Source organism: Canis aureus, chromosome 6 (assembly GCF_053574225.1).
Source record: "Canis aureus isolate CA01 chromosome 6, VMU_Caureus_v.1.0, whole genome shotgun sequence".
NCBI lineage: Eukaryota > Metazoa > Chordata > Mammalia > Carnivora > Canidae > Canis > Canis aureus.
Genome location: NC_135616.1, coordinates 13806233 through 13820881, shown reverse-complemented (window position 1 = coordinate 13820881; position 14649 = coordinate 13806233). Strand labels below are relative to the sequence as shown.

The window sequence follows — 14649 nt, the reverse complement described above, 5'->3', positions numbered from 1 at the left end:
TTTAGAAAAGGTTTCTAAAGTTATTCTCAGTCAGGACCATGCTTTGGTAATGGAATGAATCTCTTTTATATCTGATTCTTTTCATTCTATCTTCATGTTGATGGAATAATATGTATAATATACTTACATCCAATATACTGGATGTGTAATAACCAGCTATTAGCAACATGAATTCTTTCATTTCTCCTGCTTGGCCTCTCGCACTCCTCAGTGCTCTTAAAAGATTTGTAACTGACTGGCCATATTCACCTTTCTCTCTTCTCAATTCAGTCATTTTTAGGTCTTGAGACTAATCTGTAGATCATCTAAAACAGTGAAGGAGTTTTCTTCCGTTTCATATAGAGCACTTGTGCATGGTATTTGGCATAGAAAGAGGAATCAACTCTATTTTCAGGGTGTGTTTGTTGGGAAAAGATTCAGACAAGAAGTGATGTTGAGGCTGAGTCTTAAGGAAGGTTCTTTCCAAGTATAAAGGACAGGGAAGGAGTCCAGGTAGAGTATGAGGGTCAGAAAGAGCATGGGGAAAAGTGCAGGTGGCTTGGAAGGCTGTTTTGGTGCATTGGGCGGGGAGAGGATGGGGTTGTAGATGGAGAGCCTGGAGCTGTGGTTGGGAACCTGGGATCTTTTGGAAGATGTTAGGCTGGGTATGTGGGGTAGGATGGACTTGGATTTTGAATTAAGAATGAGAACCTGATCACAATTGCATTTTTGAAGGCAACTGTAACAGCTATGTGGGCAACAAGTCTTCCAAATAACCTGTTTCCTCATTTCTAAAGTAGGGACAAGGGGCACCTGGGTGGCTCTGTCACTTAAGGCTCTGACTTGTGATTTCAGCTCAGGTCATGATCTCGGGGTTGTGAGATTAAGCCCCGAGTTGGGGATGGGGGGCCGTGTTCATCCTCAGCAGGGAGCCTGCTTGTGATTATCTCTCTCCTTCTGCCCCTCACCCCACTCATGCTCTCTCTCTCAAATAAATAAAATCTTTAAAAAGATAAAGGACAGTAAGTTTTGCATGAAGATTAGAAGAGATAATGTATGCAAAAATGCCAAACATATTTTAACTGTTATCATTCTTGAATGACTTGAGTCATGAGTGAGTTAATATGCTTACTTTTTCAAGAAGAGTCCAGCTTTGTCATCTGAGGCAAAAAACATGCTTGGCATTGTTATCTGATTTATATAGCTTCCTACTTCCTTAAACATCTGGTTTTTTAAATGGGGGGTGGCTATTACCATTTATTGTCTGCTTTAGCTTAAATTTTAACTCCTATAAATTGGAAGAGTCGTAGGGGAGCACTGATGAACATTGATAATAGAAAAGGAAAAGAAAGGGTTTTTTCTTCCTGGCTGTGCATTCATTCTTTCAAGAGCCATTTAGGAAGAAAAACGTTTCCTTCTTCGCTCAGCATGTAGCAAATCAGGTGCCTGAAGACCTCATCATAGTTCACTATATCTCTCCTCCCAAAAGAGCAGCATGGTTGTGAGTAGGTGAACAGAAGCCTGGTGTATAAATAGCTAAATGTACAGAGAAGTACATGAGGCATCATGTGTGATACTTGTTTGATTTTGTTCAGTGTGTTATTAAGAAGGACCCTGGTTCCTAAAGAACATTAAAACATTTTCAGAGCTCAAGCCTGATTCCTGTCTTACTCCTTGGCAATGGTGTGACCCAGGAAACCATGTCACCTCTTTGAGACCTTCCCCTCTTCTGTCCATGGGGAGAGTTGCAAGGCCTGCTTCACAGGGCTCTTGGGAGGTGGCGTGCAACTGGCTGCCTCTAGCACTTCTCTAGTGCCTGGTGATGACAGCCCTGCAAGGTAAGGGCTGGGAGAGCAACAACCTTGGCTCTGGGAGCTTGCACTCTTCCCTTCTCGTGGTGGCATCAGACGTTTAAATTGCTTCTAGGCACAGACCTTAACTGACACTTAAACAGGAAAAGGATGAAAAAGACTTGGTTTAATCTATGAAATGTCTTGAGCCTGAAGACATACTGGAGTCCAGCGCTTATCTGGCATCACAGAGCCCAGGTGACGGTGGGTCCTGCCAACCTGACCAGGCCCCATGGACAGGACAGTAGGGCATAAAGGTGCTGACAAGATGGTCATTTTTGGCGGCAGAGATGGGGGATGGTATGAATGGTGACCAGGGGTAAGACAACATAGTCCACACAGCTGCAGGTGTGAAAGTCAAACTCTGTCTTTATTCTTTTATCATTTTATTTGGGATAGGTAGCAGCACTGCCTGGGGAGCTCCTTGGAAGGGGAGGAGGGGGAATTCTGCTGGATGGAAATCTTGCCTTGGAGCATCAATTTTATCTAAGGCCTATTTTCAGCACATTCCATGTTAGAGTTTTCAATGGCAAGTCAAGAGTAGGAGGAGGATGGGCTCAGAGGAAAGGTTCTTTGCCAACAGTTCAACGTAGTAGCCAAAAGCTTACTCTTGCATTTCATCCTGCCTGTGCCTTGGAGTTGTTTTTTGGAACCTGAATTAAGGAAATATAAACTTTCCAGGTAGCATATAGCTGTCCCTACCTTTCTCGCATCTCTGCCATTGGTTGGTATGACGCCATACTGTCCTGACGGTCACTAGCAGCTCGACTACGGGTCTGATACCAAGCACATTCATACCTCAGCCATAAAACAGGGTTTTCTAAACGCTCTCTTTTCCAACAGATACCTCTCCACCACCCCTAACTCCACCAAAATGAAGTAGAAGCACATCCTGAGTTGACCACTTCCTCTGGGCCCGGCCAGGCACACACAGCAAGAACGTTGGCTGGTGATGAGCTCGATATGCCGCCCACTTGACTGAGCCATGTATATACTCAGGCTTGACCTACCCTGGCAAACCCTGCAAGGATATTTGTAGACATTTCAAGTGATTGACTCCTCTGAGGAAATGCTACATTAAAAAATATATATATATCCACACATATATTTAATTATTCTTTTAAAACCACAACTGAAAAAAATTCTTTGCCATTGGGTAGAATTAAATCTGACAAGAAACCCTAGGAGTTTTTTTATTAGTACCATTATTGTTTTCTTTGGCTCCATGTATTATATTGGTAAAATGACAAAAAAAAAAAAAGGAAGAAAAGGAAAAAATTGTAAAAAGGCAAATATTTTGTACAAAAATACAAAGTTTTAAAAGCTCTTTAAGTATATTTCATATTATTACTAAGTTGACCTATATATCTGTATGTCTGCATATTTTTCTTACATTTGGGATTTTAGAAATGTAAGGTACTGTTTACACAGTACAGTTTAAGTTCTTCCTAGAACTCAACAACCAATGATAGCCTTTTTTCTGATTGGAGCAATCCATACTTTGGAAGATGTGATTTGCATAATTGTGCAGTTACTGGTTGAGAAAAATATATGTGATTCAGTCCATTTGCATACTGAAAATCAATATGTCATATACTGGGGGAACATTTTAGTCCTGAAGTCCTTGAGTAACGAAGGATGGTAAAGATAACCAGATGTCAATTTTTTCAGTAATTGGTTTTCAGTGCTTTTTTTCCAATCTGGAGGAGGTGATACAATCAGAAAGAAGTATCCTTTTTTGCCTTTGAGAACCATCCAGAAATTTGCTCGTTTTTACATCACAGTCCATTATAATGCAGATGATAGTACTAAAAGAGAGGGAAAATAATGGGCATTAGTTTTTCTTAAAGAATAATGTAATGTATAATTCAAAAAAGGAACATGTATTTTTTTATAGGAAAGATTCCAAAATACATCATTCAATTATTTTTTCAAAGAAATGCCTATAAGTTCCTATTCAGATTGACTAAAGGTAAATTTCTTTTTGAAGAAGCCTATTCTGGGCTCAACTCAGATCTCAAATGGCCAAACAAGGCAAACCAAATGACAAGTCTGGGTCACTTCACAACCTCTAGAAGAAAAAAGTAATTTCTTCCTTTTTTAAAAATTGAGATATAACTGACATAAACATTAGTTTCAGGTGTACAATATGCCTTGATATTTGTATATATTGTGAAATGATCACGACAGTAAGTGTATTTAACATCTGTTATCATAAGTAGTTAGAAAAAATTTTTTTCTTATAACTTTTTAAAGTTTCTATTTTAATTCCAGCTAGTTAACAGTGTTATATTAGTTTCAGGTGTACACTACAGTGATTCGACACTTCCATACATCACCTGGTGCTCATCAGGACAAGTGCTCTCCTTAACCCCCTTCACCTATGCCCCCCCTCCCCTCTGGTAACTATCAGTTTGTTCTCTATAGTTTAAGAGTCCATTCCTTGCTTTGTCTCTCTTTTTCCATTTGTTCATTTGTTTTGTTTCGTAAATTCCACATGAGTGTGGAATAATCATATTTGTCAATAATTGTATTTGTCTTTCTCTCACTTATTTTGCTTAGCATTATACCCTCCAGCTCCATCCATGATACTGCAAATGCAAGATTTCATTCTTTTTATGGCTGAATAGTATTCGTGTGTGTGTGTGTGTGTGTGTGTGTGTGTGTGTGTGTGTGTATCACATCTTCTTTATCCATTCATCTATCAGTGGAGGCTTGGGCTACCTTTTTTTATGGTTTCCTTTGCTGTGTAGAAGCTTCTAAGTTTGATGTAGTCCCATTTGTTTATTTTTGCCTTTGCTGCCTTTGCTTTTGGTGTCAGATTAAAAAAATCATCACCAAGACTGATGCCAAGGAGTTTACTGCCTATGTATTCTTTGAGGGGTTTTGTGGTTTTAAGTCTTGAATTAAGTCTTTAATACATTTTGTGTTAATTTTTTTAAAGATTTTATTTATTTATTCATGAGAAACCAAGAGAGAGAGAGAGAGAGAGGCAGAGACACAGGCAGAGGGAGAAGCAGGCTCCACGCAGGAAGCCTGACGTGGGACTTGATCCTGGGTCTCCAGGATCACGCCCTGGGCCAAAGGCAGACACTAAACCGCTGAGCCACCCAGGCTGCCCAATTTTGAGTTAATTTTTGTGTATGATGTACACTTCATTCTTTCACATATGGCTGTCTGGTCTGCCTAACACTATTGATTGAAGATACAGTCCTTTTGCTGCTGTATATTCTCGGCTCCTTTGTCAGTTAATGGACCACATATGTGTGGGTTTATTTCTGGGCTCTCTATTCTGTTCCATTGATCTATTTGTTTTTATGCCAATACCATACTGTATTCATTACTATGCTTCTGCAATATGTTTGAAATCACAGAGCAAAATGCTTCTAGCTTTTTTATTCTTTCTCATGATTGCTTTGGCTCTTTGGGGTCTTTGTGGTTCCACACAAATCTTAGGATTCTATTTCTGTGAAAGATCCCTATGGAATTTTGATAGGGACAGGACTGAATTGCTTTGGATAGCATAGACATTTTAACAATATCTTTCCAGTCCATGGGCATGGAATATCTTTGCATTTATTTATGTCATCTTCATTTTCTTTCAGCAGGGTCTCATAGTTTTCAGTCTCATAATCTTTCACCTCCTTGGTTAATTATTAGGTATTCTCTTTGATGCCACTGTAAGTCAAGATGTTTTCTTAATTTTTCTTATTCATTATTAGTATATAGAAATGTAACAGATTTTGGTATACTGGTTTTGTATCCTGTAACTTTGCTGGATTCATTTATTAGTTCTAATAGTTTGGTTTTGTGTTTGTGTGTGTGTGTGTGTGTGTAGTCTAGGATTTTCTATATATAAAATCATGTCATTTGCAAATAGTGACAGTTTTACTTCTTCCTTTCTAATCTGGATGCCTTTCATTTCTCCCTCCCACCCACCTCCACCCCTAATTTCTCAGGCTAGGACTTCTAATACCACATTGAATAAAAGTGGCAAGAATGGCCATATCCTTTTCTTGTGCCTGATCTTAGAGAAAAAGCTTTCAGCTTTTCACCACTGATTATGATGTTAGCTATGGGCTTGTCACATATGACCTTTATTATGCTGAGGAATCTATATCCACTATGTTGAGAGTTATTTTATTACAAATGGAGGTTGAATTTTGTCAAATGCTTTTCTCCATCTATTGAGATATATTATTTTTGTTTTTCATTTTGTTAATGTATCCCATTAGTTGATGTGTGGATATTGAACCATCCTTGCCTCCCTGAAATAAATTCCACTTGATCATGGTGTATGATTCTTTTAATATACTATTGAATTCAGTTTGCTAATATTTTTTTTTAGGATTTTTGCATTTATGTTCACCAGGGCTGTTGGTCTGTAATTTTCTTGTAGTGTATCTGTCTGGTTTTTGGTATCAAGATCATGCTGGCTTTGTAAAATGAGCTTAGAAGCATTCTCTCTTCTTCAATTTTTTTTTTGAAAAGTTGAGAAGGTTAATATTAATTCTTTGCATGCTTGGTAGAATTCACCAGTGAAGCCATCTGGTCCTGGACTTCTGTTGGGAGGTTTTTAATTACTGATTCAGTCTCCTTACTAATAATTTGTCTCTTCACATATTCTATTTTCTTTGTTATTCAGTCTTGGTAGGTTTATATTTCTAGAAATTTATCCATTTCTCCTAGCTTGTCAAATTTGTTGTCAATAATTGTTCATGGTAGTCTCTTATGATTCTTATATTTCCATGGTATCAGTTGTAATATCTCTACTTTCATTTCTGATTTTACTTGAGTCTGCCTTCTTTTTTTCCTGGTGAGTCTAGCTATAGTTTTGTTGATTTCGTTTACCCTTTTATAGAACCAGCTCTTCTTTTCATTGGGCTTTTGTATTGTCCTCTTAGTCTGCATTGCATGCCTTTGTTCTTTTTATTATTTCCTACCTTCTACTAACTCTGGACTTCATTTTCTAGTTCCTTGAGATGTAAACTTTGGTTGTTTATCTGAGTTTTTCTTGCTTATGGAGGTGGGCATTTATTGCCATGAACTTTTAGAATTGCTTTTGTTGCATTCTGTAAGTTTTGGTATGCTGTTTTTCCATTTTCATTTGTCTCAAGGAATTTTTTGATCTCTTTTTTCTTTGGTCCACTGCTTGTTTAATAGCATGTCATTTAATCTTCACATATTAGTGAGTTTTCCAGTTTTCTTCTTGTAATTGATTTCTAACTTTATATCATTGTGGTCAGAAAAGATGTTTGATATGATTTCAGTCTCCTTAAATTTATTGAAACTTGTTTTGTGGCCTAATATATAATCTATCCTGGAGAATGATCATGTACAATTGAGAAGAATGTGTATTGTTGATTTTTTAAAAAGATTTTATTTATTCATGAGAGACAAAGAGAGAGAGGCAGAGACATAGGCAGAGGGAGAAGCAAACTCCCTGTGGGGAGCCCAATACAGGACTTGATTCTAGGACCCCGGGATCACGACCTGAGCCAAAGGCAGATGCTCAACCACTAAGCCACCCATGTGTCCCTATTCTGTTGATTTTTGGTGGAGTGTTTGGTATATGTCTGTTAAGTCCATCTGGTCTAATACTTTGTTTAAGGCTGATATTTCCTCATTGATTTTCTGTTTGGATGATCTATACACTGATGTAAGTGGGGTATTAAAGTCTGGTTTTTGGTATCTATTGCTATTGTGTTGCTATTAGGTCTCTTAATATTTGTTTCATATATCTAGGTGCTCTATAAATATTTACAAATGTTATATCCTCCTATTGGACTGACCCCTTTATTATGTCATGCCCTTCTTTGTCTCTTATACGGTCTTTGTTTAAAGCCTATTTTGTCTGATATAAATATAGCTATCCCATATTCTGGTTTTTGTTTTTCCATCTCTTCACTTTCAGCCTGTATCTTTATGTCTGAAGTAAGTGTCTTGTTGGCAGCATACACATGAATCTTGTTTTCTTATCCATTCAGCTACTCCGTATCTTTTGATAGGAGAATTTAATTCATTTAAAGCAATTGTTGATAGGCATATATTTACTGTCATTTAAAAAATTGCTTTTTTGCTTGTTTTATAGTTCCTCTCTATTCCTTTCTTCTTCCCTTGCTCTCTTCTTTTGTGAGTTGATGACCTTCTTTAGTGGTATGCTTAGATTTTCTTTTGTGTATCAACTATAGGTTTTGCTTTATTGTTACCATGAAACTTACATATAACTCCTTATATTTATAACCATCTATTTTAACTTGATAACAACTTAAGTTTGCATTCTAAAGCTCTACATTTTTACTCCCACTTCCCACATTTTGTTTTTGATTTCACATTTCTTTTTATCTTGTGTTTCCTTTATTATATAGTTATTTTTACTACTTTTGTCTTTTAACCTTCACCAGCTTTATAAGGAATTAATCTACCATCTTTACTATTTACCTTTACCAGTAAGATTTATACTTTTGTATGTTTTCTTGTTACTAATTAGCACTCTTTTTTAGCTTACGGAAGTCTCTTTAACATTTCTTGTAAGGCTGGTTTAGTGGTGATGAACTCCTTTAAGCTTTTGATTATCTGGGAAATTATCTCTCTCCAATTCTGAATAAGGCTTATGGGGTTTCCCTTGCAAATAACTTTTCATTTCTGTTGTTGCTTTTATTTTTTTTTTCACATATTTACTACTTAAATTCTAGTAAGTTAACATGTATGGTAAAACTGGTTTCAGGTGTAGAATTTAGTGATTCATCACCTACATATAACACCACCCAGTGCTCATCACAAGTGCCCCCTCTCAATACCCATCATCCACTTAGTCCATAAATTCTCATAACAATTAAAAAGTAATGTGTCTTGGTACAGATATCCTTGGGTTCATCTTATAAGGGGCTCTATGTGCTTCTTGGACTTGGATGTCTGTTTCCTTCCTTAGATTAGGGAAGTTTTCAGGTAAGTGTTCTGCCGTTTTCTCTTTTCCTTCTGGGATCCCTATAATGTGCATAATATCATGCTGGATGATGGCACAAAGGTCCCTTTAACCTCCTCTCACTTTTTATTCTTTTTCCTTCTTGCTCTTCAGCTTGGCTGCTTTCTTTCCATTACCCTGTCTTCCAGATTGCTGATCTGTACTTGTGCATCCATCCTCTGATCTGCTATTGATTCCCTCTAGTGTATTCTTTGTTACTGAATTCTTTAGGTCCAATTGCTTCTTTTTATATTTTCTATTTCTTTATTGAAGTTCTCACAGAGTTCGTCCACTGTTTTCTCAAGTGCAGAGACTACCATTACTTTGAATTCTTTATCAGTCATATTGTTTATGTCCATTCATTTAGCTCTTTGTGATTTTATCTTGTTCTTTTATTTGGGCCATATCCCTCTGGCTCCTCATTCTAACTATATTTGTTTCTATGTATTAGGAAGGGAAGATTCATTTCTTGATCTTGAAAGTAGTGGCCTTGTGTAGACGTCCTATGGTGTGCTACAGTGCAATCCACCACTACCACCACAACCCTGCCCCCGGTCACCAGAACCTGGCGCTCCAGGGGTGCCCTCCTATTGTGGCTGAGCTGTGACTGCTTTCAACACAGCCAGCTACAATGACCTACTTTGCCTGCTGTGGGTGCGCTGAGCAGAGTTTGCTCCCTGTGCTGTTGAGAGGCCTGTCAGCAGCCACCATGAGTTCACTAATAGGTAGGACCAGAAGTCAGGCTAGTTGTCCACCATGAGCCTTTCTTCCACAGCTGCAGGTGCCCCAAAAGGCAGGCCTTGATCCCTGTGCAGCCAGCTAAGAAGCCCAGTTGTAGGAACTGCAGGTACACTGGTGTGTGGAGTTATCTCCTCACCTCCCCAGGACAGGAGTCACTTTGGAGTAGTACTGTCCTGGCCAGGGCTGCCAGATGTGGCAGGGTAGGAGCTGCTTTGGAGGAATGCTTGTGGAGATGTGTGAGTGGGTTGTGTGTGTGTGTGTGTGTGTGTGTGTGTGTGCGAATGCCAGGGTAGAGGATGTAAGGTAGATGGAGAGTGTTAGCACTGGCTAACACAAGCCTTGGCTATCTAGGCTGGGAAAAAGAGAAATAGTGCCCACCAGCACTTTTGTTCTTAGAGAAATCTTCTGATCCCTGCCCTTTTAGCACATGTTCTAAGATTAGTGAAAGGTTAGTCACTTTCAAACAGCGGCTTCTGTTGGGCAGAGTTATTATGGGCAGAGTTATTATGTATGCTGGCTCTTTAAGGGTGGGGACTCAGTTTCCTTTTTTTTTTTTAATTTTTTTTTAAATTTATTTATGATAGTTACACAGAGAGAGAGAAAGAGAGAGAGAGGCAGAGACATAGGCAGAGGGAGAAGCAGGCTCCATGCACCGGGAGCCCGACGTGGGATTCGATCCCGGGTCTCCAGGATCGCGCCCTGGGCCAAAGGCAGGCGCTAAACCGCTGCGCCACCCAGGGATCCCAACCGCTGCGCCACCCAGGGATCCCGGGACTCAGTTTCCTATTGCTCTCCAGCTCTCCCGGAGTTTAAGTCCCACTCATTTTCAAAGCCAGATGTTATGAAGACTCGTCTTCCCATCTTCCTGGTGAAGGTCCTGGTGCCGCAGGTGCCGGGTGTGGAGTCTGATCCTCTCGCCCGCCTCACCATGCTGGTGATGTCCCTCCCATTTTCGGTTCGTCACGGTGACGGTGGGGGGTTGGCTTCCAACCACACCTCTGGCCCTCCTACCTTTTATGATGTGGCCTCCTCTCTCTGATTAGCTGGGGAAGGTCTGTTCTGCCAGTTTTCGGAGTTCATAGCATAGAAGTAGCTGCTACCTTGGTGTGTCCTTGTGACAAGGTGAACTTAGGATCCTCCTATTCCATCATCTTCCCCGGTCTCCCAGGGAGCATCTTTATGACCATTATTGTGAGTGCTTTATCAGTTAAGCTACTTATTTCCATTTCATGAAGAGGGTTTTTTTAAATCCCCCCTGCAGTTTTATCTTGCTCTTTTGTTTGGAACATTTTCCTCTGTTTCTTCATTTTGCTTGACTCTTTGTGTTGGTTTTTATGCATTAAATGGAACAACCACCTTTCTCAGTCTTGAAGGAGTGGCCTCAGATAGGAGAGGAGCATTATCGCTCAACCCCACTCTGGCTCCTGGTTGTCCCTCAAACATTCCAATTGTTTAACCAGCCTATTTTATTTTTAATAGCTCCCCACAGTTGAGTGTGTGCCAGGACCTGGCAGTGTCCCAAGGGGGAAGATCCCCATCAGCACCTAGGTTCAGGCTGATTGGAGGTCACACCTTCAGGCAGCAGTGTTTAAAGTCTGCAAATCTATCCAGTCCCATGAGACCACAAGTGTAAGCTCTGTAGCCACCAGAGTGGAAAATGTCTAAACAAGAAATCACAGCTTCCGATTCAAGATGGAATGTCCCACAAACACACCAAGTGGGACAGCTGTCTCTGAAAAACACTTAAAGCTTGGCTGAGCAGTTCCTACACATTAAGCAAACAAGAAACACACACACACACACACACACACGCGCACATCAAAGTGGGTAGGAGAGGCTGGGGCACAATCTTGCCATAAATCCCACCGCCTGGCACAGTGAGACCCCAATCAGGAAAACTCAAAACCCAGAGCTTCTCCCTGAGGAGTCAAAAGTTTAAACCCCACATCAGGCACTCCAACCTTTAAGACCTGCACCTGAGAGACAAGTCCCCAAAATATTGAGCTTTGAAAACCAAAGGGGCTTGTATCTATGAACCCACAAGGCTATATAGCAAACCCACCCCATGACCAGACTCAGAGGCAGCCGATTGCACCCAGATTTTACATGCAAGAAGCTCATTTGCTTATATTAAAGTGTAGGCACAGTGGGCAGGCACCTAACTTAACACACATCTCTGGCAGCCCACTGGAATACACACAGGGACAGAGACTGGCCGGCACCCTCTTTACTCTGACCCTCAACCTGGCTCCACAGCACCAGTATCTCCTAGAAAGGAGCTTTCATACATGTCTGGTACCTTGGCTTTTGCCCAAGGGTTTGCCTTTGATCGCCTGGCTCTAGAGGCCAGGGAGACTTGGGTTCCTGGGTCCTGTGGGGCTGTAGCAATCAGAGAGACAGTTGTTGGCAGACTACCACCCCTAGTGCACTGGGCAGACAGCAGGCTGGAAGATATCCTCAGTCCTTCTGTGAAAAAAGCCTATTTTCTAGGGGCACCTGGGTGGCTCAGTCAGTTAGGTGTCTGACTTGATTTCAGCTCAGGAGCCTGATGCAGGATTCAATTCCAAGACCTTAGGATCATGCCCTGGGCCAAAGGCAGACGCCCAACAGCTGAGCCACCCAGGCGTCCCTACCATCACCATTTTTATAAAGGCTTTATGAGACATAATTCACCCACTGAAAGTACACAATTTTGTGGCTTGTAGTATATTCACAAATTTGTACAATTTTGTAGTATCTAATTTTAGAACATTTCATCACACCCCAAAAGAAATCCATACTTATTAGGATTCACTCCCCATTTCCTCCTTCTCCCACCATAAATGTTTAAATCTAGTTCTGATGAAGAAAACTAAGATGTTCGGGCACCCAGGTGGCTCAGTTGTTTAAGCATCTACCTTAGGCTCAGGTCATGATCTTGGGGTCCTGGGATCGAGTCCCAAGTTGGGCTCTCTGCTCAGTGGGGAGTCTACTTCTCTCTCTCTCTCTCTCTCTCCTTCTGCCCCTCCCCACTGCTCGCTCACTCCCTCTCTCAAATAAATAAAATCTTAAAAAAAATAACCCAAAACAACTAACACACTCCATTCTGAAAACAGTCATGTATTAAGTGAAGCTTTAGATAAGTATCTTTTGAAATAAAAGATATATACATCCAAAAGCCTCTGGCTTACAAGGGGTATAGACTATCTCCCTCCATTATCTAGCACAGCACCTGGCCCATATCCAATGCTCAATAAATATATGTGGGATTAAATGGTTGGCCACCTAAATTGTCTGTGTACGGAGCTCTATATAAAAGATGTAACACTGGTACCAAATTTATTAACTGACAATATTACAAGATAATGACCTACAACAGTTCACTGAACATTTATTTTCTATAAGCCAGGCACATTTATTAACTTAGTTAAGCTCTCATGAAGACCCCACAAAGAGGATACTATTACTATTTCCCTGAGGTTAACAACCTGCCCCCCTAGTAAGGGGCAGCAACAGGATTGGAACCCAATTGCGGAGCTTGTGTTTAGAGACCTCATACTCCTCACATCTCAACCCTTCACAGCATATAAGCTCTGCAGGTCACCTGCAGGTCCCCTCTCCTCTTACCTGTCTCTCTGTCTTTTTCACAAATGAAGTTATTGACCTCTTCACACTGAAAGTCATTCCACTGTCCGGCATAAATCAGCCCCGCACAGTCTTCTCCAGGCCCGTGGCCATGACCCCAGTCATCTGGCTGTCCGGCTTTCCAATTTCTTTTAACAAAACAGAAATTGAGTGTTATTTGCAAGTCATGCAAACGTTTTCTTTACCCAAGAGCAGCAGAGAAATGTAAAACACAAAAGTGAAGCATGTCATTTGTCCTGGAATGAAAAGGCACTGTTTAAAAAGCTGTTCTTATTCAGAATAAAAAGCAGCTGTTTTGCAGAAGTAGTGTATAATGCAGCATCTCCCTGTAGGCTTGTTATCTTTGCCACAATGAAATCAACTCATTGAGATGCTCCATCACAATGCTGAGGGAGTAGATCCTTCTGGCAATACAGTTAGATGAGTAACTTTCCAGTGTGTACTGGAATGCTGACTTCTGGATATGTGTGTATATGTTTGTGTATGAATATATATGCACTCTGAGGACATAATGCACACTCACACACTCTCACTCTTACGAGAACCCAGAGGGGTGCTTACATGTTCTGATAACTTTCCTGTGACAATTCAAAGCGTCAGGCAGAGAAAGGGAGGGACAGCTGATATATGTTTACAAGAATTTGCAATTACCAACCCTGGGTTAAGGTAGTCTGCCTAAGTTGTAGATAGTTGGTTGCTTTAAAAAGAAAGTAATTTAATCTTACTGAAAATGACTCATACATTTCACTGCCTTTCTTGGGAGGGAAATTCTCAAAAACAAGTTTTCTTTAGGATGAGTTCACTTGGGACTTGTTCACTTGGATGCCACAGCTCAAAACACCACTTTGCCAGAGTTTGCTGTTCTTGATTCTATTTCTATGCAATAAATTAGATGTGCTTCCATGACTCAAAACTTGAAAACTGAACTTTTTCGAAGCAGGTTCTTGCATAGAAGCTTGTGGTTATTGCCTGAGAAGACAAGCTTGCCTCGTGTGGAGGGTCTGAAAAAAAAAAAAAAGTGCAGCAGAAGGCTCTTCCCATAAACGATGACTCACTACCCTTTCAGCCATAGGGTGTCTTGGGGTCACCTGAGGATACAGTCCCTATTTTCCTACATCTTTTGACAGGAGTATCAATAAGACCAGAGGGCAAGGATGGGTAAAGTTACAGTAAAAGAGCGAGGAGACAAGGTAAAATTGACTCCCCCACATCAAATATACATCAAATATATATATATTTATATATGGATTTTTAAAAAGTGACCTCAAATCTAGTGACGAAGAGATAATTTAGATGAAACCATCAACTGAAGAGAGTAAAAATGGAATGATAAGAGGGAGCATTATAAATATTCATTTGCACATTCACTCAACAGACATCCACAGAACACCTACTATGTGCCAGGGATGATGCTACATGATGACGACATAGCAGTGCAGAGAGAAGACAGAGGTCCAGCCTTCACAGGACTTATATAATAGGCAAGAAACA

At 40.3% G+C, this 14649-nt stretch overlaps 1 protein-coding gene and 1 long non-coding RNA gene across 2 annotated transcripts in view; one reads left to right on the top strand and one right to left on the bottom strand.

Annotated features, from left to right (window-relative positions):
• LOC144315536 (uncharacterized) overlaps nt 1-14649 on the top strand; it is a 76073-nt gene that overhangs the window by 53451 nt on the left and 7973 nt on the right. The window lies entirely within an intron of this gene.
• Nucleotides 2181-14649, bottom strand: part of COLEC12 (collectin subfamily member 12) — a 181709-nt gene continuing 169240 nt past the window's right edge. The window contains exons 9-10 of the mRNA XM_077900205.1: nt 13141-13286; nt 2181-3637 (exon numbers count right to left, since the gene is read on the bottom strand). Of these exons, the coding sequence (XP_077756331.1) occupies nt 3618-3637; nt 13141-13286 (166 nt within the window). The 3' untranslated portion in view covers nt 2181-3617. The remainder of the gene's footprint in view (nt 3638-13140; nt 13287-14649) is intronic.